This window comes from Lissotriton vulgaris, chromosome 6 (genome assembly GCF_964263255.1).
Source record: "Lissotriton vulgaris chromosome 6, aLisVul1.2, whole genome shotgun sequence".
Classification (NCBI taxonomy): domain Eukaryota; kingdom Metazoa; phylum Chordata; class Amphibia; order Caudata; family Salamandridae; genus Lissotriton; species Lissotriton vulgaris.
In genome coordinates this window covers 514,236,182-514,251,757 of record NC_141694.1, presented here as the reverse complement: position 1 = coordinate 514,251,757, position 15,576 = coordinate 514,236,182, and the positions used below count along the sequence as shown (strand labels likewise).

The 15,576-nt window shown below is 46.3% G+C and overlaps 1 protein-coding gene across 1 annotated transcript in view; it reads left to right on the top strand.

The window, feature by feature from the left end:
• The window catches only part of IMPG1 (interphotoreceptor matrix proteoglycan 1), a 1,383,550-nt gene that overhangs the window by 1,266,857 nt on the left and 101,117 nt on the right, over nt 1–15,576 (top strand). Inside the window, exon 15 of the mRNA XM_086925652.1 lies at nt 6,844–7,054. Coding sequence (XP_086781778.1) covers nt 6,844–7,054 — 211 coding nt within the window. The remainder of the gene's footprint in view (nt 1–6,843; nt 7,055–15,576) is intronic.

Sequence of the window (15,576 nt, the reverse complement as noted above, 5' to 3'; positions counted from 1 at the left end):
TGTGACACTGGGCAGTAGCTCACTTCATCTCAACGGCCCGTGTGCCTTGAAACCTTAAAGGGTGATATGTTTGTGCTTTACAAATATTGATTATTTATTATACTTGTGTAAGTTATCGCTCTGCTCTGCAGAGGTCATGCTTCTGCCTCATTGACTAGTTACTAAACTTGCTCACCATGGCCAGGAAATCTCCTGTACATAGGTTTTCTGAAATTGCTTCATCAATAAGAGCAGGATGGATGCTACTTGTGGTCAGTGGAAGATGCGTTTTCCGCACCTTCGAGTCTATTTCCATCTCTCACTATTTAGGAGATGGCGATCCCAACACACTTGTCTTTTCTTTTGCCCCTTATCCAAACAAGGCTCCAGTTGCTCTAATGATACTCTACCCGCTAACAACACAAAAGTACGTGTGTTCACTGTGTGATGAAAGATTAGAATGTTGCTCTATGCTGATTTGATGTTCACTTCCTGAGAGTCTTGTCAGACAGAGATCTGAGGTGGATGGGAAGAGCAAATCTCGGTTATGGCTGCAACCAGTGCAGAAAGGTCCACCAGATACCTAACAAGGCTGGTGTTGGTCTTGGCCTCTTTGGCGTGGTTTCCCCAGACTTTCTGCCTCTACCTCCTGTATGTTGATGTTGTATCTTGATGTTGTGCTGGATTTCGTTTTTGCCACTGCTGATCAGTGTCAAAGTGCAAGGGCTACCTGTGTAAATTGTTATTAGAATTGGTTCTCCCTGATAGGCATATTTGAGTTACTGGTAAGTCCTTAGTAAAGTGGAAGGGCCTGTAAATCAAATGCTACTAGTGGGCCTGCAGCACTGATTGTGCCACCCACATGAGTAGCCCTGTAAAGGTATCTCAGACCTGCCACTGCAGTGTCTGTGCACAGTTTTAACTGCCATGTCAACCTGGCAAGTGTACCCACTTGCCAGGCCATAACCTTTCCTTTTCTTACATGTAAGGCACCCCTATGGTAGGCCCATGGTATTACAGGGTCAGGGCCGGACTGGCCGTAGCGGGCACTGGGGGTTTCCCCGTTGGGCCGCCAGGGTGTGGGCCGGTTTTAGACTCCTGGGGGTCCATTTTTGTTACATGGGCCAGTTTTGTAGCATAGCTGTAATATCGCCCCCCAGCAACAAAAGTGGCACAAAGTTCCTACCCCCAGGTGGCCGGGCGAGCTCTTGGCCAGGGCCAGTTTCAGTTCCCAGTCCAGCCCTGGGCAGGGTGCTTTGTCTGTAAAACGTAGGACATGTACTGGTGAGTGTGACATGCCCTGATAGTGAAATACAGTGTATTTTGTTTTTCACAATCGGAAGGATAATTGCCCGATGGGATAACATGGGGGACACTTTGTAATATCTTACAAGTATAACTTCCCATTGGGACAAGATAGAGAAACATAGTTTAGGCTCTCTGTTTTCAGAATTTAATAACAATTCTTTTAGTACAGATGGTTTTTAAATTATGTGTTTAAAGATGCCACTTTTAGAAAGTAGCGCAACTGGGGATAAGCCTATATCTCTGAATCTTTCAAAGCTTAAATAATTTCAGTTTTATAGACAAACACCTTCTTCTTGTGTTTATCCTGGTATATTTATTCAAACCTCTTGACTTTTATTACAGTTGTAATTTCACACATTAACACATGAAGAAATGAAAAACAATGTCATTTAGTTTCTATATCACAAAAGCATTTCATAAAAAACATTTACACATTTATGCACAATAAATCCTACTTTACAAACAACCTCACAAGACACTTTGAATAGACAAGTTATGAAACAATTTGTGAAAGACAGATACACTACAATAAAACAACTACTTTTTGTCTTGTTGCCCTATTTGTGACTTTCCATATAGTGTCCACAGAGTGTTTCCTTAATTTTTAATTTTTAGACTACAATGGACAATACATTATGGGCACAAAGGGTATTTTTTATCCCTTGATTTACAGTGAATTTAAACCATATGCCGACGTGTTTCAAGTCCTGTTAAACTCTTCACAGAACTCTCATCAGGGCTTTTCTTCTAGGTCTGTCATAGTGTGATTTCAATCTCCACACTGGTATTAACCACAGGATAGAAGATTCCTTGCTTCTTCAGTCACAGCTTATATAGTTCTCTTATTACAGGATGCAATTCTCTATGGCTTTTCTAGCTGTGACCACTTGTGTCCTGTTTGTACCTTCTGAGGAACAGTTTCTGGCATTCCAGCCGTCTTCACCCCGGCCCTTCCTGCATGTCACATAGCTGAGCTGAATAGACTTTGGCATCATTTATAGTATTGGGAGTAGTTTTCCTTGCACCTGAATAGGGCCGGTCTCTCTTGCACAATGCTGTCTCCACCCCCTGTGGTTGTACTGCACCAATGAGGACAGAACTAGCTTGGACTAGGCTCAGAGACCGTTGCACACAGAAGAACAAAGACAAAATGGGATATAAGTAGTGGACCTTAAACCCCAGAACTTTAGATCACTTCTGGACTCAAGAGGAACCTTTGCCAAGGAGAAAAGCTGGATTGCTGTGTGGAGGAGTACTGTCCCTTTACTGTGTGCAATGTTGGCTTGGCCTACCAATGCTGCTTCTGCCAAGGAAAGGACAAAGACTGGAACTTTGCTGTGAACCTGCTTGAAGAAGAATCTCCAAGGGCCTGTGCATGCAGACCTCCTGTTCTGAAGTCTCAGGGACACAAAGACTTAACCTCCCACCACCCTGAACTCTATTGCTGAGAGTTCTAACCTGCCAGGAAGTGCCTATTCTAGTGTTGAGCAGCTGCTGTTGGGAGCTGGAAGAAACTTGAAAGAAGCAAGAAAACCTGTCTCTGACGCTGTGCTGCTGTGATGCCGTGACCCCACCACGAGGCCTCGGGCACCGCACGTAAAGAGCACGATGCACAGCCCGGCCTGCACCGCAGCATTCAGAAACTCTGTCCATCACCACCCCCTTTTCCAAAATCGGTTTGTCCACACTATGTGTGGGAGGGTATACTCAGACGTGAGTCCCTTGCTCATTGCACCATCAGGATTCAAGCAAGCCGGGCCGACGACGGCTGAAATGCCAGAAACCGGTCCCCGGAAGCTTGTTTCCTTCCCAGTATAAGAATTGGCTTCGTAGTTTGGTTTGCCCTGTTCCCATCATGCACTGGGACAGGAACAGACTAATTTGCATATAGCCAGGTTCTGAGCTGGGATGGTGCAGTGAGCTAAAAAACGGTGATGGATCAAGCCCTGATCTCTTGACTGGGTAAGAGTATTCTGCATCATTCATAAACTCTGTCCATCACCACCCCCTTTTCCAAAATCGGTTTGTCCACACTATGTGTGGGAGGGTATACTCAGACGTGAGTCCCTTGCTCATTGCACCATCAGGATTCAAGCAAGCCGGGCCGACGACGGCTGAAATGCCAGAAACCGGTCCCCGGAAGCTTGTTTCCTTCCCAGTATAAGAATTGGCTTGGTAGTTTGGTTTGCCCTGTTCCCATCATGCACTGGGACAGGAACAAACTAATTTGCATATAGCCAGGTTCTGAGCTGGGATGGTGCAGTGAGCTAAAAAACGGTGATGGATCAAGCCCTGATCTCTTGACTGGGTAAGAGTATTCTGCATCATTCAGAAACTCTGTCCATCACCACCCCCTTTTCCAAAATCTGCACCGCAGCACTGACACCCTTCAATGCCTGCTGACACCTGCCGTTATCAGCATTTCCCAATGCCAGAGCTCTCACTGACTCTGTCATCACTAGCGTCTGCATCCTGTTATCGCGGCACCGATAACCACTGAGGGTGACTCCACGGACTCTCCAACTTTGCTCTGTCCCGGGACCGGCGCCTCACTGCCTTCGCAACCTACTTCCCCTGTACCTGGCCTCCTCGTGGGCAAAGCGCCTCACCTCCCCCGTGGCAGCCAGCCTGAACCTCAGAACAGACGCCTCACCTTCATGACACCATACATGGTCATAGACTTCAATATCCAAAGGTACTTTTTGTTTGGGGGGTCCGTCTGACTCTGTGCCCGATGCCACGCACCTCCAGGTTGGCGCCGTACTGTGTCTTTATTGCTGTCACAATGTCTCAATAGCCCCAGGTGTAGATATTTGTTTTCTAAAAGCTTTATTCCTGAAATTACTATTTCGAAGTGCTACTTTACATGTATGTTGGATTTTTGTCATTTTGGTCTTGTTGAGTTTAGATACATATACTTTATTTTCCTAAACTGGTGTGGTGTCCATTTGTTGTGTTATTACTGTATTACTGTGTGTTTTGAGTGCACATACTTTATACATTGCCTTTGGGATAAGCCTGTCTGCTCGTGCCATAATACCAAGGGGGTGAGGAAGGGGTTATCTAAAGTGTGTATCTCCCTTACCCTGACTAGAAGCATGGATCTCTATTTGGACAAAGGTACCTACCTCTGCCAACTGGAGACTCTCACTTCTAACAGCTGGTGAAAACATTAAACAAGTAGAACTAGTAAGTTAGTTGACTGGTTACTACAAATACACCAGTAGTAGAGCCTAAAAAAATCTTCCTGAACCACGAGAGGTGCTCCATTATAATATCAAAGTTCAAATATGAACCTGCACTTATAACTGCTACAGAATATGGACTACAAATATGCCATCAAGGTAGTAGCTGTGGAGTTAATAATGGAACCTATAAACCTCCTTGAATATGCTTACCTTGAGAATATGTTTAAAATCAATGCCCAGGAGTCAATACATGATGAGGTCGATATTCTTGAACTCAATATTGTGACATACAATTATTACTTTTACCCAGCATCTAGTAACCAAGAAACTCATGACATCCACAATGCTGGAAGCTGCCTCTGTGAAGAAGAGTGTGAAAGAGCACAGAGGTAGCCTACTTTTTCAGACTTGCCTCACAAAAGGTATGGCTTCTGACACATTGCCCCCACCAGTATTTTACTAAGCATTCTATTACTCTTCATTGGGCACTTCTAGGGAAACAACGATAAAGTCAGCACAGCAGGATTCATCACCCAAATGAGTTCACAGACACTAGACAGGAGTTCTGGTGAGGTAGGAAACTGAGACACCTGGCAAGAGCCTTAGTGTCCGAGCTATACTGAGTCATACGACCTACACTTTTTTAAACAGTTTTATATAGCTATAGAGCACCATATTAGCCCAAGAGCATTGGAGCGCTTACATGAGCACTAGATTATTATTTTGGTTGGCGGAGCTGCGGCGCACAATAACTGGAGCATCCCTGGGGATGCGCCAGTTAATGTAAATCTGCCCCTAAATGTCCCAATAGTTTAGACAGTTGATCACAAAGGCATAATCTCAAAGATATTTAATATATGTCTAAGATGGTGATTACGTCTTGTAGGACAGTTATGTATTGAAATTACTGAGGCCTGGCAATCCCAAATTGTAGTCTGAACGCAATTACTCCATCTGGAAATTGATCATGAGTTAGAGGTAAGATTGAGTGCACTAAAGGAAGTATATTTTTTGACGAAGAATGTACTGGCAACAAAATTATGAAAAATTTGAATTTAGTAAAAAAACTTTTGGATGAGCCAAAACGGTCTTCAATAGGCATAGTACCTGATAGGTAAGACGTGGACATGTGATATTTTTCAGATATAAATGGCATTTTCCGTGTCTTCTACTCAAAGTTGTCTGTCCCTTCTTCAATATATGAGTCTGACCAAAGTGGTTGAATACTTGATGGTGATTGTTGCTGTCATGACATTATTTTGTGCAGTGCATGACAATGATGTATGATCAGTGATTGCCCTGTGCATTGAATACCAAGGTCGCATCATTGGGCAACATTGTGTGCAATGCACCACAATGCTGATCTGTCTGACAAATACTGGAGAAAGTATGATAGTATGTGAGTCCTGGTCATAGCATGTGTGTCCTGGTGGTATCATGTGACGGTCATGGCACTGCTGTGCGATTTGGCACTATCCTATGAATTGCATGTCAGTAGCCTAGCGATCTGAAAATATATTTCATGGTATAAAACATGTGTGGGTACATGTTTATTCTGGGTGTCTTTGGAGTATTTTGTGCAATGCAGTATCCTTCATGGCCTGCCAACATTATGCAGTGTGTTGCTGTGTGGCATGGGACTACCCACTGCGGTGCCTGATACTGCTTTGGCAATACTGTAGGGCATGGCACATCAGCAATGCACTACACTACTGTTTGCTGAAGCAGTACCACGTGCAGTCAATAACTCAGCCCTGGCCTTTGCAATATCCTGTGCAACTCCCGTGAATATCAACACACGCTAGTACTGGTGGTACCACTTTATATGGAAATTATCCCGCTCTGTTCATGGCTCTGTTGTGCGCTCAGGCAATTTCCTCTGTTTATTGTTATGCGCTGCATGACCCGGCAATATCCTGTGCAGGGCTTTGACCTTCTACGTGTTGGTAACAGTACGTGCACTTCATGGCAATGCTCCATGCCGGGGAGATTTCTCGAGATATCTAAACGGGATTTAATTTACAGGTTTGTACTTCATCAAAATCAGAATCGCACTGCTGGGTGTAGTTGAGCACAATGTTCCCGCGACTGTGGAAGTGTTGACAGCAGTAGTGAACTTACTACCGACATGCTGGAGGGAATTGGTTAATTGTGGACACATGAAATTGACGCAAGAATAACACATGTTGCCCCCTGACTACATTTCTGAATTATGAGGAAATCTGCTTTGCTTTCTTATGTGTGTGCAGTTCAGTAAGAGCTTGCTTGGCATAGTGACGTGTGCCCTATTCCACAGCTGGCACATTTAGAAATGTTCTTTGGGGCGTGCCAGTGGGCCCATTAAAGCAATTTATCTCTTCTCTTACAGCTGACCAAGCAGACCCATGCAAATTCATGGCGTGTGATGCATTTTCAGAGTGCATAATGAATTCATGGACAAAGGAGGCAGACTGCCTCTGCAAGCCTGGTTATGTAAGCATCGATGGACTGCCCTGTCAGAGTCTGTGCGAGCTTGAACCCAATCTATGTGTCAACGAAGGAAAATGTGAAATCGTTTCGGAAAAGGGGGCTGTTTGCAGGTAGGTGGATTTTCATTGGTAACATTGCTACTGTGAGCCGGTGAATAACACTTGGGGTCCGGTTCTTAATAAAAAAAAAAATCTGAAATGTACTCCCATATATTTACTCCTGCAGTTGGAGTGAATTTCAGACTGTTGTGGAATTCACCTAGGATGTCTGGAAAGCTGGAACACAAGGTATTTTCCTGTAGTAGGTCAGAAAATATGTTGGAATTCCAAGTTCTATCCAAAGGAAGGTATTTTCGTATGTGTAAATGTAACCTGTTGACAGTTAAGGATAGCTAAAGACTTTGCAATATTACATTCGCACTGTATTTCTTTTCTTTCTATGTTGTTACTTGCGGAAACCCCTTTTCCCTACTTCAGAACACATTTTTGGGCCTACTCCCAGTTTATATCACAGGTAGAGATCCATTAATGTCCGTTATGGGTATAAATCTCAGATTGTGTCCCGGAGGAAAACGTGTTTTACAAATGATTGTAAATGACTGCAAACTTCCACCTTTATGTTTTTTTTCACGCACTTTGAAACGAATCCCTGCCTTGCAATGACCGCTCCCCTCTTTGCAGATTAGTTCACACATATTGTACCACAGCGGTGTAATGGTTAGTGCAATTAAATTCCTTTATGAGTGTACATGTATTTTTTATGTGAGTACAAATATGAACCTGCGGTCACAGATTAAGCCATTTGCGCAAGTCCCACCGTCTGTGGTGTGCAAATGGCTTTGCTATCAGAGTGAATGTGAGTAAATACATTTTGGAGGTAGCCGCACAACACAGAAGTATATCATATCGTCACCACAAATATTTGGCTACATGGGTCGACAAAACTCTCGGAAGAATGCAGTCGTCAGTGAGATGCTATTTTTTCAGTGTAGAATTAGAACAGGTTTTGGTTTTGATGTACTGACCATGTTTTTTTTTGTGATTATAAAGAAAGCCTGTTTTTGAGAGCTAGAACACCATTTGTGGTATTTGTTTTGTTTCCAGGGAAATATTAGTATAACGCTTGTGTCTGTTAAGGAAAACCACCCTGCATGTTACAGATGGAGAGCATTTTGCAATGCAGCTCATCCTCGCAACGTTTAGGATTTCTGTCAGTGACATTAGCTCATTAAAATGTAGAACATTGTTTTTTGTTTGCTGATTACTTTTATTTGGTATCACGTTGTTTCATAGGCCTTTTCCTCAAAAGTGCACGTGATTGAAGCTGAAATGAATCAAGCTACTGCCGTTTCAGATCACTCGCAAACGAGTGTAAATGGGAGTCCCGATTGGCTTCGAGGGAGAGACCTAGGATTCTGGACCTTGAATCTCTGGACTAGAGATTTTTTTTTAAACAGGGAAATAATCTGTGCAAACACTTGTTTCTGGTGGTCTAAGATTGGTTCCCAAGGAAGGTTAGCTACAGTCTAAGTTCACTAAGCTCATAAAGGTTGTCCTTTGAACCCTGTTAAATCCATTTGCCCATTATGGTTCATGGCATGTATTTTAACTCGATAACCAGAATAAATGTTATCTCTATGACTGGAAAGCTATTTCGAAGACTGTAATTTGCTTGCAGATTAGTGGCCAGTTCCAGGCAGGATGAAGCATCCATATTAAAGACAAAGTGGTAAACCTCGAATGATAAAGAGCTTGGGGAAGTGGCAGCGCTTCTGGATTTGTGAGGTCCTGTTGCACCGTGGACAATGGCCACGAGGTGGATGTGCTACATGTCCGCGCTCTGACCTGAACATGGTCATTTTTGAGCAGCAAAGAGAGCAACGTATGAGGTAGGTGAGGTTTACTGTGTTGATAAATAGGAATAATATATCCTGTGGATTGCCACAGAGCTGAGCACTCTTCCACCTACCTCACAGTTTACAGTAGCTATACATGCTCCCTTAGACTCCTCAGTGACTATAGGTTGTGGTGTCAGCACCAGAGCAGCCTCCAGCAGGTACACTCCTCACTAGGCATGGGGTATGTTTAGGGAGCTGGTGCCTTAGGCTTTAGTGAGAGAGGATGAGCAACTCAGGACTGGGCACTCCTTCAAGGTTAATGATAGAGGTCATCAGCTGCACTGGTCCGTCTTCCTTTTTCCAAGGCTCCTTTGCAGTTCATTCTTTCTGTGGAGGAGTTCATTAAGGGAGGACGAGAAGTCTGCCATTGATGGGATTCCCACCCAGTCTAAAGATGCCACATCCCTCTCTAACTGACAGAAACTGATCCACCCACTCGCAGGATGCTAGGAAAGGCCCAAGATCCAAGGTGACGAAACTTCCAAGCGTATGGCAAATATCTGCTCCAACTTCCAGGAATGAGGGAAAACCTGCAGATCAGTGAATTGAAGCTCGTTGTGATCTATCCTTCATCATGGCTGACATAAGTGTTGGACTTGGCCCTTCTGGCAGATTCACCCCTGAACTTTTTGCTTTTCATTGTGACCTGGTGATAGTGATTTTTAGCTTCTGCGCACTTTCACTGTGTCCCAGTGGAAAGTGCCTGCGCACTCTGCGGGTGTGTGGTGAGATTGGCCTGCCCTCCCATAGGAATGCATGGGGAATGTCTGTGTCCCTGGTAGTTCCTGATGCGTGAGGTGTGCAGGTTTGGTTTGTGCGGACTCGTGTGATTAAATGCTGCGCAATGATGTATGCGGCATGATTGTGTCTAGTGTGGACGTGCCACTTCTAGACATTGGTGTGCGTGTGCAGTAAGGGTGCAGGTGTGTGATTTGCTGGAGCTGGCTGGTGAGCCTGGCTCCAGGAGTCTGGATGGATCTGCCCCGGTGGTGAGTGGAGAGATTAGCATGCTGATGTGAGGGAGGGGTGCATCTGGGACCTGAATAGGGCTGAGCTTTCCCAACACAATGCTGGCTCCGCCTCCTGTGGTGCGACTGATGACCCTAGCCTGGTCAGTGAATAGGAAGGGCGGTTGGGCACATTGCAGTGCTCCAAAACCAGCTGCAACTGGTTTGCCCCCAACCTGCACCCTGAGACAAAGGAACTCACTGTATAAAAAGGTGCTGTGTCCCCTTACAAAATATTCTCTTCTTGGATCCTTTTGCTGAGGGGGGCTGCTGCTGCTGGGCACCAGGAGGACCGCCACAGTGGATTGCCTCCCTGCCTAGGAGGACCCTGTGAGCTGACTCTGGGCCCAGCCTTGCCCCCACCTTCCTGAGGACTTTGCTCCTGGACTTTGCCCTAGAGCTTTGGAGCGCTGTATTGTGGTTCTGGGGAGCGCTTGAGGTCTGGGGCAGTGCTGCCCTTTCTGATCAGCAGCCCGGAGATGTTTTCGCCCCTCACGAGGGATTCCCCGGTGTGGGGATCCCCCCTTGTTGCTTATTTTTAAGGCTGGTGCCCACCCTGCCATTTGCCCCACCAGTTGGTTAAGATTTGGTGGCCTGTGAACCCACCCCGTTTATTTGCTGACTTTGTGATGCATACCCCGCTTTATGGGTTAATTCACGGGAGCCCACCCTGTATTGCCGGAAAAGAATCACCACCGCAGCCCAGGAGTTCCGAAAATGTTGGCGGGCACTGCCTAGCGCGACCCGGAAGTGCCCCAGCTTGCCCCGGAAGTCCCGCCCTCGCCGCCACAGCAGAGCAAGACCAGGAAGAGATGCTGCCACGAGCACAGAAGCAGCGCCGGAACCGGGGGCCTCCAAGAGCTAGGGAGAGCCCCAGGGTGCGACCAATAAGGACGTCTGGCCAGCCGGAGTGGGGAGAGAGCGCTTCCCCTACCGCCCCGGGAGCAGTGGAGAGTCCCCGCGATCCGTGTCGGCTACAGGCAGGCCCCCGACATCGACCGTAGGAGGCACCAGACCGCCATTGACAGGGGCTAACCTGGGGAGTCAGTGTGGAGAGCTGGGCTGCTGCCTGCATTCCCGAGCGGCCCCGCCTGCCAGAGGGCCGCTCCAACGCAGATAGGCACCCTTGTTCCTTGACGGCCCCATGGGGGCTGGGCATATCCCTGGAGCGGCCCCGGAAGGCAGCGGGCCGCTCCCCCTTTAATCCAGCAGATTCGGGGGCATTTGTATATTTCTGAGTCCCCAGAGGGGGGACTTCAACATTGTGGGCACCATTTGTGAGGAGCCCTGAGAGGCTCTTGGGGGCATAATCTACTTCGAGTCCCCCGAGAGGGACTCCGATGATTGGTGGCCTTTGTGGGTGGTAGAGCGGTCCCGCATAGCAGCGGGCCACTCCCCCCAGCAAGGCGACAGGATGCAGAGCCCACGAGGCTCCTAAGGTCCCCAAATATCTGTTCATGAGCCCATGAGGCTCGCAGGGCCCCAAGCGCGTTGATTGCCAGAGCCTGCGAGGCTCCCACGTTGTTCTTGGGCCCAGTGGTTTTATTGTGAACCCCAAGAGGAGAGCAAGGGGGCACGCTGGTGCCAGGCTCAGTTCTACAGCTGCCCAGAACTTAGTGGGCAGCTGCTCCGTTTAGGCCCTGACATTTGGGAGAGTCACTGGTTGTGGCCTAAGGTGATTTCTGCGCAATTGTTCTTTGCTGCACCTCTGAATGTGTTTAGGCGTCATGTGCTTTCTCCTTCACCGCTGAATGTATGTGATGCATCATGTGTAATGTTCCTATGCCTATACCCCTAAATGTATGGTGATACTGAGGTGGTTGTTTTCTCCTAGTACAGGTGTTGCTAGTGAGGTCCTGGTTCCCTGCGTAATATTCTCCTAAGGTGGTTAGGGTTGCGTAGGTGGTACTTACCTGTTACCAGTAGTTACTGGTTGTGTGCTCTATTTTTATATTTTATGCTACATTTGCTATTTGATGCTGCAAGTGTTCTATGTGCTAATTACTATTCCTACATGTGCTAATTCTACCAAGTACTAAGTCTAAAAGTGCATATTCCTGACAGTGGTCCAGGTGGCCCTGTCTTGGACATATCCCCTGTAAATCCTGCCCGTGCCTTTTGGCACATTGTAAAGTGTGTGTTTTTATCTAATGTGTTTTGGTATAATACAAAGGCTATTTTTGTATATAACCTTGTGTGGAGTTTCCTTTGTAGTGGGCCTTGGGTGTTGTTGCTAGGGTGTGTGCGCAAATACTTAACTTACATAGCCTCCGAGTTTAGCCTTACTGCTTGTGTCACGTTACCAAGGGGGTGAGCAGGGGTTATCTTGGTGTATAACTCCCTTGCCCTAACTTAGAGTGGTGGTCTCTGACTGACTTTGGCGCGAGCCTTGGCCAGCCAGAGATCCCATTTCTAACAATAAGGATTTAAGCCCCAGTTATGATCGACATGGATAATCTTTTTAAACACCGTCAGCAGCTGTGCAGCAGTCAAGGCAGAATGAAATTGAGGCTCTGGAGCCTGACTTGGGAAGGTCCGTTTAGAAAGCAGTAATGCATTGCCTAACTCAAACCGTGCCCGAATAGGTCTCATTGAGTCCACTCTTTGATGCATCCAAAGCAAATCAACAATGAGAAGGCAGGGGGGAGGAGCTACGAGCATGTACAAGATGGCCGCATAGACTCTCGGCTCCGCCGAGTCTGTCTGCTGGCCCCGAAATCCTGAATATTATCCTGCCTCCTGAGCCCGGGAAAGTGTGGTGGAGGTGAATCAGAGCGATTGAGATTTTAACCGGAGCTCCGGTGATGCTCCAGTCGGGAGTTGTGCCCTCTTGAAGTTTGAGGCCTACCAACGGCAAAGGGATGTGTGACTAAACAACTACTGCCTAAACCACGACTTCCTAAACCATGAAAGTTAAACAACGAACTATCCTTAACCACTACTTATTTTAGAACGACTTTCTAAACAATGAAAATACTTTAATTTGCCAATTAATAATTGACGCCAGTATTTTCTCTTAAATCAATATGTTTAATCTGTGCCCATCAGCGTGCTCAATCGAGCAGAGTAAGATGAAAGGCTGTGCTTATCTTCTTAATCTCCTAACAACTGGCGAGTACAAACACATCAAGCTGAGCTCGTTGTTCTGTCTTATTTGTTTAGGATGTTTCCCGTTATTAGAGGGTCGTGGAAGTTAAAGTGAATGATTTACCTAGCATGCTTAAAGGCTGAAGCTGCATTCTGTTTTTTTTATTTGAATGGTAAAAAACTGCGCCCCCTAGGGGTGTTTTTATTGTTTACGTAATAATATTCTAAAGCTGTGTTTATTTAACTATATGAATATTTACTGCTGATAGAGACGTATTTCTCTGTGTAATGGGGGAGAGGGGTGGTGATCCAGAGGGAAATAATTCTTGTCAAACTTTAGTAAAAAAATATTTAAATAAAAAAGGTAGGTCAATTTCAGTGAGATGAGCACTCAGCTTTCTGAAGTCGGATAGTGTGTGCACTCTGCTTTCTAGTAGTGAAATGTCATTTTGAATAGTTAAGAATCCTGAAATCAAATCGTTGAATTCTTTGCTAAATCCAGAACTTTAACGGGCCAGCACCCAGGAATCGAAATAACACCTGCCTCCAAAAGGCCTATTTTTGCTAGAGAAGTCTCTCTATAGAGATGCACACTCTGTAGACAACTAATTGAACTGGATTAGAAGTGAATAGCCACAATGAATGGGGGTCTGCAACCCAGCAGCAGAAGAAATTAGAGCGTAAGTTGTGTGGTTAGTAAGGAAAAGGAAAATAGCCTGTGGAACAAAGAACAAATAAAAAAAATGCTTTTCCATTCAACTGCAGAAAAGTAAAAGGGTGGCAAATACCAGAGCAAGCAGTTATAAGATCCTGAAATGCTTAGTACTGCACTTGTCTCTCACCCCTTACTCTCAGTTCGCGAAGCTAACATCACCCAACAACATACATATTCTGTGCCACATTCTTTGTGGAGAAACTGTCAATATAAAAATTCTGACTTAAACAAGCGATTGAAGGAAGCGAGAAATCATCTTTCAAGACCCATAATATATTATCGTGTTGCCCATGAGCCTACGTGCACGTCATAATTCGGATTCTGCTGTTCTGAAAAGTCGTTGTTCCGACCTTCGTGGTTCAGGCCTTCGTGATAACATCACTTCGTTGATTTTGAGTCTTCGTTGTTTAAACTTCGTTGTTCCGGTTAATCGTTGTTCTAACTTCGTTGTTTAGGAAGTTTCCCACGGCAATGACCGGGGACTGGGGTTCAGAGGCCGGCCGCCCCGCAGTGGAACAACATCGGGGACCCAAAACCGGAAGTGTCCGAGCGGGTCCTCTTTGAAAAGGCGCGAGATCGGCGGCGGATGTGGGACGGACGGAGGACCCCCCTGCCCCTCTCCTGTATGGAATAAAAGCCGACTTGGTGGTCTCATGAGTGATATATTCTCAGAGCGACGATGTGGAAGATTCCTGGTGGTTGGAGGCAGTGTGTTGCGGGGACAAAAACTCCCCCCCTCTGAATGACTCTCTACGTTCTGTGATGGCATCGGTGTATGTGGGGGTGTATGATTAGCCCCCCAGTGCACTCTGTGGCGCAGCTCGCCATTTGAACCGGCTAAGAATTCCCTGAGGAGCTGGGCAGGCTGTATGATAATGGCAGAATGAATGATTGCCAGGCAAGATGGGGAGAAGAAACCTCCGAAATCGCAGAGAGCCCCTAGACTGACACAATCCAATAAGCTTGATCGCTATACCCTGCCTAAAACCTCACTTACAGGATCGGGTCTCCTACGATGGCCTCATGTGCTAGATACGACAAAGAGGGGGAAGTCACGCTACAAGACATTATGGGTGCCATAGAAGGTGTTAAGTCCTCCTTGGGTCAACAAATGGAGACTATGGATGCTAAGCTGGACACGGTGTCTATAGAAGTCAATCTTATACAGGCGGATCTCACTAAGGTGAACAAGAAGGTTAAAGTCTTGGACATTAAAACTTCCAGTCTGGTTGATGATGTTACCCTGCTCCAACAGGAAGTCTGGGTGCTCCGTACCTCCCATGAGCAAGCGGAGCGCGAATTGGATGAATGCGAGAACAGGGCCCGGAGGAACAACATATGTATAATAGGTGTTCCAGAAAGATCGGAGGGGCCTGCACCCGACCTATTCATGGAGGAAATTATCCTTAAACAGCTTCAACCCAAGGGCTTAAGTAAGTTGTTTACCGTGGAGCGTGCGCATAGGGTGCCAGGAAGGATGCCGAAACCGGGGGCACCGCCCCGCCCGTTGATCGCTAGGATTCTGAACTTTCGTGACAGAGACCTTATCCTGCAGTCAGCCAGAGTTGGTGGCCCTGTCCAAATTGAGAACGCTGACCTCTCCTTTTTCCCAGACTTTACGCAAACTGTGCAGAAGCAACGTTGAAACTTTTTGGCAGTCAATAAGAGACTCCATGATAGAGGTCTGAAATATGCAATGATGTTTCCTGCGAGTTTGAGAGTTGAGGTAGGTAGAAAGGTATGGTTCTTTATTAATCTTGAGGTGGTATCAGACTGGCTAGAAACTCTCCCTGGTGATGAAGTGGAGTCGTCGGGCCGTGCTGAGGAGGAGGCGGGACTGGAACGCGAGTGAGAATCATTTTCCATCTTTGGTATGCCTCTCTCAGGGAATCGTGCCACTACTGAATGGAGCCGGAACATATCCTG